At 37.6% G+C, this 13,206-nt stretch overlaps 1 protein-coding gene across 2 annotated transcripts in view; it reads left to right on the forward strand.

Moving 5' to 3' along the window:
- The window catches only part of LOC131425618 (uncharacterized), a 141,974-nt gene extending 132,662 nt beyond the window's left edge, over positions 1 to 9,312 (forward strand). For both annotated transcript variants that reach the window (XM_058587643.1, XM_058587644.1), the window contains exons 4-8: positions 2,066 to 2,279; positions 2,338 to 3,170; positions 3,240 to 3,709; positions 7,827 to 7,952; positions 8,015 to 9,312. In XM_058587643.1, the coding sequence (XP_058443626.1) occupies positions 2,066 to 2,279; positions 2,338 to 3,170; positions 3,240 to 3,709; positions 7,827 to 7,952; positions 8,015 to 8,839 (2,468 nt within the window). In that variant the 3' untranslated portion in view covers positions 8,840 to 9,312. The remainder of the gene's footprint in view (positions 1 to 2,065; positions 2,280 to 2,337; positions 3,171 to 3,239; positions 3,710 to 7,826; positions 7,953 to 8,014) is intronic.
- Positions 9,313 to 13,206: the final 3,894 nt, after the last annotated feature.

Genomic DNA, 13,206 nt, shown 5'->3' on the forward strand with positions numbered 1-13,206 from the left:
CTATTCCAAAACTGCTCGAAATCTCTTCTCAGAAACAAAACTGCTCAAAAATGTGCGGAATTCCTTTGTAAATAAATATCAAAAACTTCTCGAAATACTGCTAGCAAAAAGCTGCTTGTGAAACTATTCGAAAAAAATTCTCAAAAAGATGCTCGAGAAAACTGTCTGAAATGATGATCGAGATACTGCTCGAGATGCTTAATCGAGGAGATGCACAGAAACAAAAGATGAAACTTACACGACATGTAAACCGATAGTACTATGAAAAAGACATCAGTTGAAACGAGAATCTGATTTAAAACCATGATTGATGTAAAATTACATCAAAATTCATTTAGTTTTCCATTGAACAAGACTGTATATTTACAAACCGCTTCGTTTTGTAATGTAAATTTCCATTCAATTGCCTGCTCCAAATATGTGCATGAAAATAAATGTAAATTCACAAAATATTTTTATCTGTGTGCGTGAAACCACCGATCGGAAAAAAACCGCATGAGAAACTACATTACAGCGTGAAAATCAAAATATAAATCTGCTAAATCAAACTATTCGGAATGCTACTCAAAAAACTGTTAGGAAAAAAATTCTTTAAAAATTACTCGAGAAAAAAGCTACTCGGAAAAACTCGAGAAGCTGCTCGATAACACTTTTTGGGAAAACTGCTTTGAAGAGCGGAGCTCCTATAAAAATCCAATTCTACTCAAAAACCTGTTCGAAAAAAACAATTGTTCGAAAGTAACTGCTCCAGAAACCTATACGAGAAACTGCTCGGAAAAAGCTGTTCCAAAGAAAATTCTTTAAAAAAAACTATTTGAAAAATCTACCCTAGAAACTTAACATTGAAATGAAGATTCATCATTGCTGTTGTTGTAATACAAAAAGAATTCACTGTTTAGAAGAAAAGTTAGAAATAAGTTGATCTATTATAAAAGACTTGTTAGTTGATGCACGAAAAAACAATCCCTTTGGCCATACCGATCTCCGATTTCTGGAAGTACAGAATATAACGGTCAAAACACCAACCGAAAATATTGACTATTATTATAACATTCAACATTTTTTGACGTGACTACGTTTTACATTACTATGGGGCGCCTTTTCAAAATTCACTCTGTACAAGAATGGGCAGAACTTAATCGTGATTTTTTTTTGTTGTATTTAACGAAGTAGCATGATTTTTTCTCCATTCGATCGAAATTATTTTCGGCAGTTTATGATACAATTTTCAGCAGTATGAGATAATCACAAATAACATAAAATTGAAGTTTTCTAAAGTGTTTGGTATGAACTAGCATTAAGGTAAAATTCAGTACCAAAATAAGGCGAGGAAAATTCCAACCGCATGAAACAGAATTTTTGCTCTGTGAAAGTATGCAAAATTCACATAATCAATCAACTAACTAGTACGATTAACGACATTACCCACTCGTCTTTTTGAAAACTAAACACGAAAACTGGTAGAGAACCTGAAGAGTAACGTACGCCATCAGAAGAAAATCGATGATTTCAAATGTATTTTTCACAAAGCGTTTGCCTCGTAAGTTTTTTTTTGTCAAAATCAATCAGCGAAATTATAACATATTGTGATATCTATTGAAAAGTTGATGAACTTTCAATTTGTTCACATTTTGATGTTTGATTTTACTCGGGTTTAAAAATGTATCATTGAATGAACACACGCGGAGAGGGAAAATCTCTCATTCCGATTGTGCAACATTTTTAGAATGCAACAAAAATCATATCGCGCAATCGGCATTTCGACATTCGAATTCAAAGCATGCTTCGATTCGCATAATTATTCCACCGTTGATTGTTATCTCTTATGGCAACGAATTTCCCACAATCTTCTCCCTCGATATGCAGACCTCTATGGCGATGTGTGAGAACATACTCCTCCCTACCCAGAAGGCAAACATTGTTTTTAGTTTGCCCTTGCATCCAATCTCAAAACGGCGGACCATTGTTCGTCTCCATTTCGGTATTATCAACTGGATTGCAGTGTCATAACCAAACTATGGTCTCATATGGAATCAATTCATTTCATCAGCTCCCTTTCTTTCAGACACCTACCTACGACCGGAGCCGCTGCCAGATCGGATATTCCGTGGCCGATTGCGGGTGATCGAGGGCGATCACTGGACACCGGAGTTGGCCGATCAAAACTCGCTTCGATTTCAGCACCGTGCCCGGGACTATCGAGAACGAATCAACCTGATTATGCGACGATCGGATCTACGGGAACCGTACGAGGGCAGTGAAATACTCGCTTTGGATGGGTAGGTGGTAATTCGATCTAGCGATCGATCGAACTCATTGATTGATTCTTCATTGCAGCAACGAAGGCGAAGACGTCACGCTTCACTTTGCCATGTACTTCGATCCGTACGCTGAACTGGTCTCGAGTGCCGATCTTCATTCGATTCTGATGGAGGAAATTATCTCCGATCATCCCCGGTACTTCCGCAATCTGACCATCGATCCGTCCAGTTTGGTGATTAAGGAAGTGCTGGGACAGTTTGATGACATTCCGGGAACATCGTCGTCTCCGTTGGGCGGCAAGGATGACATTCCCAACGAAATAATTACCACCGTTCGACCTCCGCGCAAATGTGAACCGCTTCGTTTGAACTACTGCCGATCGGTTGGTTACAATTTGACCACTTATCCGAACTATTTCGGGCACAATTCGATCGAAGAAGTCGAGACGGATTTGATTTCCTTCCGCGAACTGGTCGATGCCGAATGTTTCCGGCAGGCGTTTGATTTTATCTGTCGCTTGTTGCAACCTCCCTGCGAGTATCGGCGTATCGAAGAACCGACACCGGGCCGCGTGTGTCGCCAGTATTGTCAGGCATTCTGGAGTGGTTGCGGTGATCGATTGCCGGAACGGTTCAAGAAGTTCCTGGACTGTGAACGCTTTCCGGAAACCACTAGCATTCAGTCGTGCTACAATCGACCGGGATGTGCCACGGAGCTACAGACGAATGCGATGTCATCTCGGTTGTGCGACGGAGTGGCGGACTGTCCGGATTTGTCGGATGAAAATACCTGCACGTTTTGTCCGTACGGAGCGATCTACTGTGGGCGTGGTCGGGTTTGCTACGCCCGTAACGCCCGCTGTGATGGGAAAATGGACTGTCCGGATGGGGCTGACGAAAAGGATTGTCGTAAATATTGATTGAATTTTGGACGAGGTGGAAGGATGAGAGGTTTGAATAATGTTTTTTTGTTTTCAGTTTCAATTTCACCACAAGTGACGTACCTGACGTTCCCGGCACCGATTGTTCCCTATCGTCCTCGTTTCTACCCGGAAGGTTATGCGGTCTTCTCCGAAAAGGGCATCACTGGAAAGCTGTGTTCCGTCGGTATGGATTCGAACGAGTACGTACGGAATACGGTGGCCGAATCACTTTGCAAAGCTCTTGGTTTCGAACGGGTGGAATATTCGGAGGTACGAAACGATACGGAACCGAATACCAGCTATGTGCGGGTGTTGGATCCACGGGCTTCGGAGATTTCTTTCGTTAGAACCACCTGCCAGAGCAAACAGTCGCTGTACGTTGGTTGCGGGCAGTTGGAATGCGGTGTCCAGTCGGCACTGCCCAGTAATCCAAATGTCGGTCTTTCGAAGATGGCTGCTCCCGGTGATTGGCCCTGGCTGGCAGCACTGTTCCGTGCCGATACGCATGTTTGTGACGGGACACTGGTAAGTGCAAACTACGCTTTTTACAGCATCCCAAATGCAATAATTCTCTGATTATATGTCTAAGACTCAACATGAATTCATGTCGAATCGTTCGACATCTACAAATTTAGTATCCTACACGTGCTCTATCATACGTTCGTTACTAGATTTGGAGCCTAACAGTTTCCAAGTTAAGTAGAATTATTGAACTGGCTTCAATAATATTTTACTGGTCGCGAAGAGACAGTGAAAATAGAAGAATGTATAACTTTACCATTGGCTGTTACCTCTGGAGCTCCTCAAGGAAGTCACCTTGGACCATTTATATTTTTACTCTATCTCAACGATTTAAATTGTTCGATCTAGTGTATGAAACTATCGTTCGCCGACGACTTCAAAACTAAGCTGACACGGAATTCTTACAAGATCAGTTGAATAAATTGACTGATTGGTGTAATATTAACAGAATTGTTTTGAACGTTTGTCAAAAACTTCGTCATTTATTTTAGTCGCACACCGTCGGTAATCAAGTTCGACTATAAAAACTTGGAGGATTTATTACGTAGATTGTAAACAAAAGTTAATATTTTATAATAATAAAACCCAATAAGTTTAGCTATTATCTTTTACTAAAATATTATGTTTTCAAAGAATGAAAAAGAAAATTACTTCAATATTTTTTCCTTAATCTATAGTGCAGGGGGTACAAAAATTTGCGCTCGAGCGTACCCCTTAGAGATGAGTGACAAGAAAAAGCCCTGGATATAATCAATTTGTGAAGTTTTTTTATGTTCTCTAGAGTAACCACCTCAATTGGCCAATCGGAATCAGAGCCATCATCGGGGTCTGTACGATCACGTTTAAATCCAGCAAACTAATAATAAATGATTTTTTAGTCGTGAATACGACTTACTTTACTATGGGGCGTTTCTTCAAAATTTACTCCGTGCAAGAATGGGTAAAACTTAGTCGTGAATATCTCTTGTTGTACTTGAGGCAGCAACATAATTTGTTCTCTATACTCTCAGGAATATGTTCAGCAAGTTATAATAGAATTTTCAGTATTGAGGGATATCCACAAATAACTTAAAATTGAAATTATCTACAATGTTCGGTAAAAAAAACATTACATAAGATAGTACAAAAAAAGTAATAAATTACAGTACAAAATTACAGTTAAAAAAAAGACAGTACAAAAAAGACAATACAAGAAAAGACATTTTTTTACTGTGTACAAAAAAGGTAACACGAAAAAGATAGTAAAAAAAATACAGTACAAAAAAGATAGTAATAAATTACAGTACAAAAAACGACAGAGACATTTTTCTACTGTGTACAAAAAAACAGCACGAAAAAGATACGAAAAAAAAGGCAGTACAAAAAATGCATTACAAACAAGACAGTGCAAAAACTATAGTACAAAAAAGACAGTACAAAATAGAGAGTAGAGGAATAGTAAAAAAAAGCATTACATAAGACAGTACAAAAAAAAATACATTTTTTTTTAGTTATTGTGTACAAAAAAGGCAACACGAAAAAGATTGTAAAAAATACAGTACAAAAAACGACAACAAAAAATACATGTTTATACTGTGTACAAAAAAGGTAGCACGAAAAAGATACAAAAAAAGACAGTACAAAAATGACAATAAAGACTAGGAAAAGACGGTACAAAAAAAACAGTACAGAATAGACAGTATAAAAAAGATAGTACAAAAAGGATAGCACAAAAAAAAACATTACAAAAAAAACAGTACAAAAAGACGGTACAAAAAGACAGTACAAAACAAACAGTAGAAAAATAGGCAATACAAAAATGCAGTACAATAAAAACAGTACATAAAAGAAAGTACAAAAAAAAAACAATACAAAAAGCCAGTAAACAAGACAGTACGAAAGAAGACAAAACAAAAAAGACATTTTTTTTACTGTGTACAAAAATGGCAACACGAAAAGGATAGTATAAAAAATACAGTACAAAAAAGATAGTAATAAATTACAGTACAAAAAGACAGTACTGAAAACGACAATACAAAAGAGAAATTTTTCTACTGTGTACAAAAAAACCAGCACGGAAAAGATACGAAAAAAAGGCAGTACAAAAAATACAGTACAAAAAAGACAGTACAAAAATGACAGTACAAAAATGACAATAAAGACTGTACAAAAATACAGTACAAGAAGGATAGTACAAAACAGACATTACAAAAAACAGTACAAAAAGACGGTACAAAAAAGGCATTTTTTTACTGTGTACAGAAAAGGCAACACGAAAAAGATAGTTAAAAAATACAGTACAAAAAAGATAGTAATAAATTACAGTACAAAAAGACAGTACATAAAACGACAATACAAAAAAGACAGTACAAAAATGACAATAAAGACTGTACAAAATTACAGTACAAAAAGGATTTGTACTGTAGTACGAAATAGACATTACAAAAAAACAGTGCAAAAAGACGGTACAAAAAGACGGTACAAAACAGACAGTACAAAATAGACAGTAGGAAAATAGGCAACACAAAAATGCAGTACAATAAAAACAGTACATAAAAGACAGTGCAAAAAAAAACAATACAAAAAGACAGTAAAAAAAAAGTACAAAAAAGACATTTTTTACTGTGTACAAAAAAGGCAACACGAAAAAGATATTTAGAAAAATACAGTACAAAAAAGATAGTAATAAATTACGGTACAAAAAGACAGTACAGAAAACGACAATACAAAAGAGACATTTTTCTACTGTGTACAAAAAAACCAGCACGAAAAAGATACGAAAAAAGGCAGTACAAAAAATACAGTACAAAAAAGACAGTACAAAAATGACAGTACAAAAATGACAATAAAGACTGTACAAAAATACAGTACAAGAAGGATAGTACAAAACAGACATTACAAAAAACAGTACAAAAAGACGGTACAAAAAAAAACAATACAAATAGACAGTAACAAATTACAGTTACAAACGACAATACAAAAGAGATATTTTTCTACTGTATACAAAAAAACTGGCACGAAAAAGATACGAAAAAAAGACAGTACAAAAATGACAGTACAAAAATGACAGTACAAAAAAGACAGTACAAAATGACAATAAAGACAGCACAAAAAAACGGTACAAAACAAAACAGCACAAAGAGACGGTACAAAAAAGACAATAATGAATTACAGTAAAAAATGATAGTTGAAAAATGACAGTACAAAAATGACAATAAAGACTGTACAAAAGGACGGTACAAAAAAGACAGTACAAAATAAACAGTAGAAAAATATGCAATACAAAATTGCAGTACAATGAAAACAGTACATAAAAGACAGTACAAAGTAAAAACAATACAAAAAGACAGTAACAAATTACAGTTAAAAACGACAATACAAAAAAGACATTTTTCTACTGTATACAAAAAAAAAACAACACAAAAATGACAATAAAGACTGCACAAAAAGATGGTACAAAAAAAAACAGTACAAAAAAACGGTACAAAAAAGACAATAATGAATTACAGTAAAAAATGATAGTTAAAAAAGACAGTACAAAAAGATAATATGTATAATCTCTTCTAAAATAACGAGCAATGGTAAAATGTTACTCACTTATTTACTGATATGATATGAACTTCACTAACCAGATATTACTAGTTTTACAAAGGTTTTGATTTGTAACAAAGAATTAAAAAAATCGCATTTTGATTATAAAGCAAATGAATAAATTGACCATCTTAAACAACATGGACAAATATTCCTCCAGTAGTTAAACAATTTTTATGATACATCATTATGATGCTTCCGACATATTAAAGAAAAGTTGAAAAAAGCAACTCTCCAAACTTACCTTCGCGAAAACCGAATCGGGTGTCCGAGAGCAAGCTATTTATGAGAGCTCAATCGTCTAGACGTAAGAGAATCATTTTCTCGAACAGTCTCCGGACAGTGGGAATCGGCAAAGAAATCGGCCGTTTCTAACGTTTTTCAATGACGATATCCCTCACTTATCTCCAGTGATTTGGGACAAGGTAAATTGAATAACTCGATGCCCTGGAGCTTTGTTATTGCATGACAAAAGTGCTATTTGCCTTATTCTATAAATTAGCCGAAAAAATTCCATTAAAGTTCACATTTAACGTCCCATTTCTTTCAGGTATCATCCGATTGGGTCCTGACAACGGAATCCTGCTTCCAGGGACAAGCGAAGGCTACTTGGATTGCCATTTTTGGGGTCGTTCGTTTATCTTCCAATGCACCTTGGACCCAACGACGCCGAATTGTACGGTTTTCTTTCCGTTTTCTATTCAAAACCACTAACGAACACCTCAACTCTTTTTCCAGATCGGTATGGTAAAGTCCCCGGTCGAGGGCAGCACGGCGGCGCTGGTTCGTCTGGAACATTCGGTAACTTACTCGGACTTTGTTCGACCGATCTGCTTGCCGGACATCCCACTTAAGGAAACCATCGACCGGAGCGACCAGGCGACACCGACTCCCCATGCCGAACGGTTTTCCAAAACACGTCCTAGCGGTGCCAAACGTATCAAGGAAAACCGACAGTACTTTGAAACTCCAGGCGATGACAGTGACGCGACGTCCGAAGATTACAGCGAAGTGACCGAATCATCGCGCTACTCGATCAATGAATTTGCAGCCGAATTTGCCGACGAAGGTTCGCAGATTCCGAAGGCGGAAGCCGTAGGTGCGGTCAGTGGAGCCCGGAATGCGTACCCTCTGCCGGAGAACTCACCCCAGACGAACAATTACATCTCCCCGTTGAATCACATCGGTAACAATTTTCAACCGCCGAAAGCGAAACCAACCGTGTGGACTAACTGTAACACGTTGGGTTGGAGCCGACAGCGTGATCATCTGCAGCGGGTTCAGCTCAAGATCAGCGATATGAAGCCATGCGAGAACGTTTCGATTGCTACGGTGAATAGCATGTGTACCGAGGCGGCCTACCACAAGCAGGACTGCAGCGAAGAGGAATTCGCCGGAAGTCCGGTGGTCTGTTTGCTGGCAACCGAACGTAAGTGGGCCCTGGTCGGGGTAGCTTCCTGGCGGATAGCCTGTGCCCCGAACGGAATCGAACGGCCACGAATGTACGATAAAATTACGTCCAACAGCCAATGGATTCGGGAAATTATTGCCGCTTCGGTGTAGTGTTGGCGAAATTGGCGCCGCCTGGGGTGATCAAATTATGTGCAAATATTAAGCTTAATGTGTATGTGATTGTGTGAGCAGTTAGGGAGTGCACGAGGGATTGCAGTTGATGGAAAGATACTTGTTATTGCCATTTGTTTATCTCGGAAGAAAACTTGTGAATTTTATATCACTAGATGTATAAAAAGGAACACCTTGAATTAGTCTAAACAATGCACCACCCAAAAACAAACTACCCAAACCAACGAGAGTTTAACAAACAAAAAAAGCAAGCAAAACACTTGTGAGAATGATCATTTTTACGTGTTATAATTGTGAATAGTTAACGATTAAAGGATGCTGTTTTAAACATATTTTTAATGGAAATGCGAATTGTTATGTTGCTAAACACTTCAAACCTTGAACTAGACTGCTTTTTTTGTGAAGGGAAACAAACCTAAAGCAATCCAAAAACATTGAATAAAGAAAATTTCGCAAAAAAAAATAAAACGATTTTCCTCGATCAAAATCAGAGCCAACAAAGAAAAGAAAACCGCCTATCACTCGGCAACCCGCATGTTCTCTATAGTCCATTCGCGTCTGCCGCACAGCTGATGTGTGCTGCGCTTCGCAAGAGCGAGTGAGCGAGTGAGTGAGTGAGCGAGCCAACCATATGTCGTTCCATTCGCCTGATGCACGTGCAAATTAACATCGTTCGTACCAATACAGGCACAGTTGATGTATGATGAGGCTCCAGCAAGTGGTTGCTCATCAACGTTGTAGATTGTGGATGACTTTACGATTTGCAACAGTTGGTAAGGCTAAGTGCAGGTGCACTCGAGTTGAGGATTCGTTGGAGTGCACCAATTTATGATAATATTATTTTCACTGATTGTAGGTTGCGACAATTGAATAATTGAGATTCCTGAGCTAGGATGTAGAACGATAATATGGATTCCCCTGAGAAATAATATTTTGGCTGATAAAGCCTTGGTTGGTACTTTTTATTACCCCCGTCGCCCCTCGTAGACTTTTTTAGATACCCCACCGCGGTTCAGTAACGGATCTTCCAAATGATGAATTCTGAATTCTGTTTCATTCAGATGTCTTAGTACACTTAAAATAGTTGATCTGCTTATGCGTTTATTTAGTATGAGATTTGGACAGGACAAATTAAATACCAAATTTGTCACGGAATTATTAGAATAATTATAAAGCATAGGTTTTCGCTACACCGATAATTGGAGGAAGCAGCGACAGTAGTTAGGGTGGAAATCGAATTAGGTTTGGCATCATGCGAAAACGATATAACCCAATTGCGGGATTCCAGAAATGAGTAGCAAATCATTAGACTTCATATACTCCGTTAAAATTAAACTCCAATACAAACGAAATGATTTTCAAACTATTTTTTCGGTGGTATTGCTTCATAGAGTCGTAGCAATTGTACTGTAAGTCGTTGATTTAAATTAGAGTAATCGGCAAAATAATATGGTGACTCTACTAATGAGATGACTATTGGTAAAATAGCCTTATACACTGTAACTAAGAAGCTGTTAAATGTGGAAAACGGTGTCGAAGACGAAGTTCTAGGAAGTCAATAGAGCAATCTAAAGTTATACACTAATAAAAACATGTCGAACACATTTCCAAGAAACAAAAAATTTTTGATTGATTAACTGCTCTTAGCGACCGCTCCTTGACTTAAACCTTAAGTTTACATTTGTTGTAAATTTCATAGGTGTGAACTAAAAAGTAAAGTAGCAACAGCAGGAATAATTTTAGGCATTTTTCCAGTTTAATGTTTCCGATGAAGTTCATTTTATTTACTAACAGAATACGATTCTATTCATAAAGGCGAATAATTTTCCCTAAAGTAACCTTAAAAGATCTCAGATTCTTAATGAATAATTAACGTCGTTTCAACTAGTCTACGCATACAAGAACGGTACTTTCTACATGAAATATCAAAAAAATGGAAGCCTTGGTATTATATTTCTTTTGTGGAATTTGTAGTTCTATTTTTTCATATATTTGACAAATCAGTTGTTATAATTTCAAATTTTGAATTTAAAGACTGACATAAATTATCCTTAAGTTTCACTAGCTCGTTCGAAGCACCCCAGGAGAGAAACTTAGATTCGCTTTTGTCGTGAATACGACTTACTTTACTATGGGGCGCCTTTTCAAAATTAGCCATATGGAAGAATGGGCAGAACTTAATCGTGAATATCTCGACTTGTATTAATGGTAGCAACATAATTCTTTCACCATTTCATCAAAAATATGATCAGGAATTCAGGATAATATTTTGAACAGTGTGCGATAACCACAAACAATTCAAAAATTAAGTTTTCTTAAAATTTGAAAACAACGCGGAAAATTCTTTACTTTCGCTTGGGTTTTTCGCGCAAGGACGACGATTTTGAGGTAGTCAGGCACATATCTTCAACTGAATGCATATAAAAGGGGAACCGTGGTCGAAAATCGATCATTTCTTTTCGTGCGTTCGATGGAAGCAGACGTCGTGGGAGTGGAATCATCAACCAGCAGCGACGGAGAATGCACCTTCTGCGTGGTTACAACCTCAAACGCTCAAGTCGCATCTCTCATTCGCTTGCTGGCCATCAAGGCGAGAACCAGCAGCGACTGAAACTGGATTCTGAGTCTGTTATTGGATCTAAATTTAGGTCTTGAACTCAGGGTCCAGTTCTCTATTCCAGACTTCTATTCGGTTCTTCTTAAAACCATAATAATACTCCTAAAGAATTATGCGGAATTTACTTTACTGTACCTCTATACAACCCATTTTTGTCGTGAATACGACTTACTTTACTATGGGGTGCCTTTTCAAAATTTACCCTCTGAGAGAGTGATAAGAATCAGAACGCGTTCTAAGGAAGAGAACAAAATATCTGCTGCTGTACAACAAATCGTCCGGGAAAAATGTTCCGAAAAGTGGTGAATATCGCAGTGAGTTCCTCAATTTGGTCCTTGTGAATGCTAGAAACGAGTCCCTTCAGCATATTGATAGTTTCTTTCAATAAAATATGCAAATCCGAAATGAAATAATCGACATTAAAATTCTGTATGCGGCTATTTTTATAGCCGTTAGGACCGCCCATTAGTGAAAAAGCTACAAACGAAATCAGGTAGAAACAAGCCTCTCAACAAAACTTGAATCAGTTTGGATTGTATCGCCACTGCGAGCAGATGTGTTTTGTGTCGTCTGCACGCTTTCGACAAGAGCGATTACGTCACAGCTGCCAGTCATTAGCATTGGGAAAAAACAACGATGGAGAGCATTGCACAACATCAGCCGTTCTAATGGCTCTAAAAGTTTTCTAAAGAACTATTAGGATTTGTTGTTCGCAAATCGTAGGGAAATATCCTCAGTTTACTACAATTCAAGAACAGTTTGCTTAGATTTGTGCACTTTTCGCTGTGTGAAACTCACAGTAATCGAGATCAAGTGAAGCCTTCTTTGTTTTTGCGAAAAATGTTCCAGAGTTTAATGTCGTAGAGAATTACGCAATTTGACTTTTCTGAATGCTAGAAACGAGTCCCTTCAGCATATTGATAGTTTCTTTCAATAAATTATGCAAATCCGAAATGAAATAATCAACATTAAAATTCTGAATGCGGCTATTTTTATAGCCGTTAGGACCGCCCATTAGTGAAAAAGCTACAAACGAAATCACATAAAAGGAAATCTCTTAACAAAAATTGAATCAGTTTGGATTCTATCGCCCCTATGAGCAGATGTGTTTTGTGTCGTCTGCACAGCTAGTTTCGCTTTCGACAAGAGCGAATTCGTCACAGCTGCCAGTCATTAGCATTGGGAAAAAACAACGGTGGAGAGCATTGCACAATATCAGCCGTTCTAATGGCTCTAAAAGTTTTCTAAAGAACTATTAGGATTTGTTGTTTGCAAATCGTAGGGAAATATCCTCAGTTTACTACAAATCAAGAACAGTTTGCTTAGATTTGTGCACTTTTCGCTGTGTGAAATTCACAGTAATCGAGATCAAGTGAAGCTTTCTTTGTTTTTGCGAAAAATGTGAAAAAGGGGAATGCGTGCATAATTCATACAATTGATATTCGGAAGTGTTAAGGAACATGTCAGTTGTTTTCGTATTCACGACATCCAGTTATGTCTCTGACATTACCCACCCGCCTTTTTTTATATTTCAAGGACACATTACAAACTGTACGGCATGGATGTAAACAAGATGTGAAGATTTATTTCATCGTTCGATCTATCGATGGTAAACGCAGTCCAGCAATATTGGATCAGCTCGTGTCATCGGAACATGCTGACAGTGAGTGTTTTGAAATGCATGGTCCTATCATTGTATCAACAAGCCGATTATGTCATCGATGGTGTT

Source organism: Malaya genurostris, chromosome 1, assembly GCF_030247185.1.
Source record: "Malaya genurostris strain Urasoe2022 chromosome 1, Malgen_1.1, whole genome shotgun sequence".
NCBI lineage: Eukaryota > Metazoa > Arthropoda > Insecta > Diptera > Culicidae > Malaya > Malaya genurostris.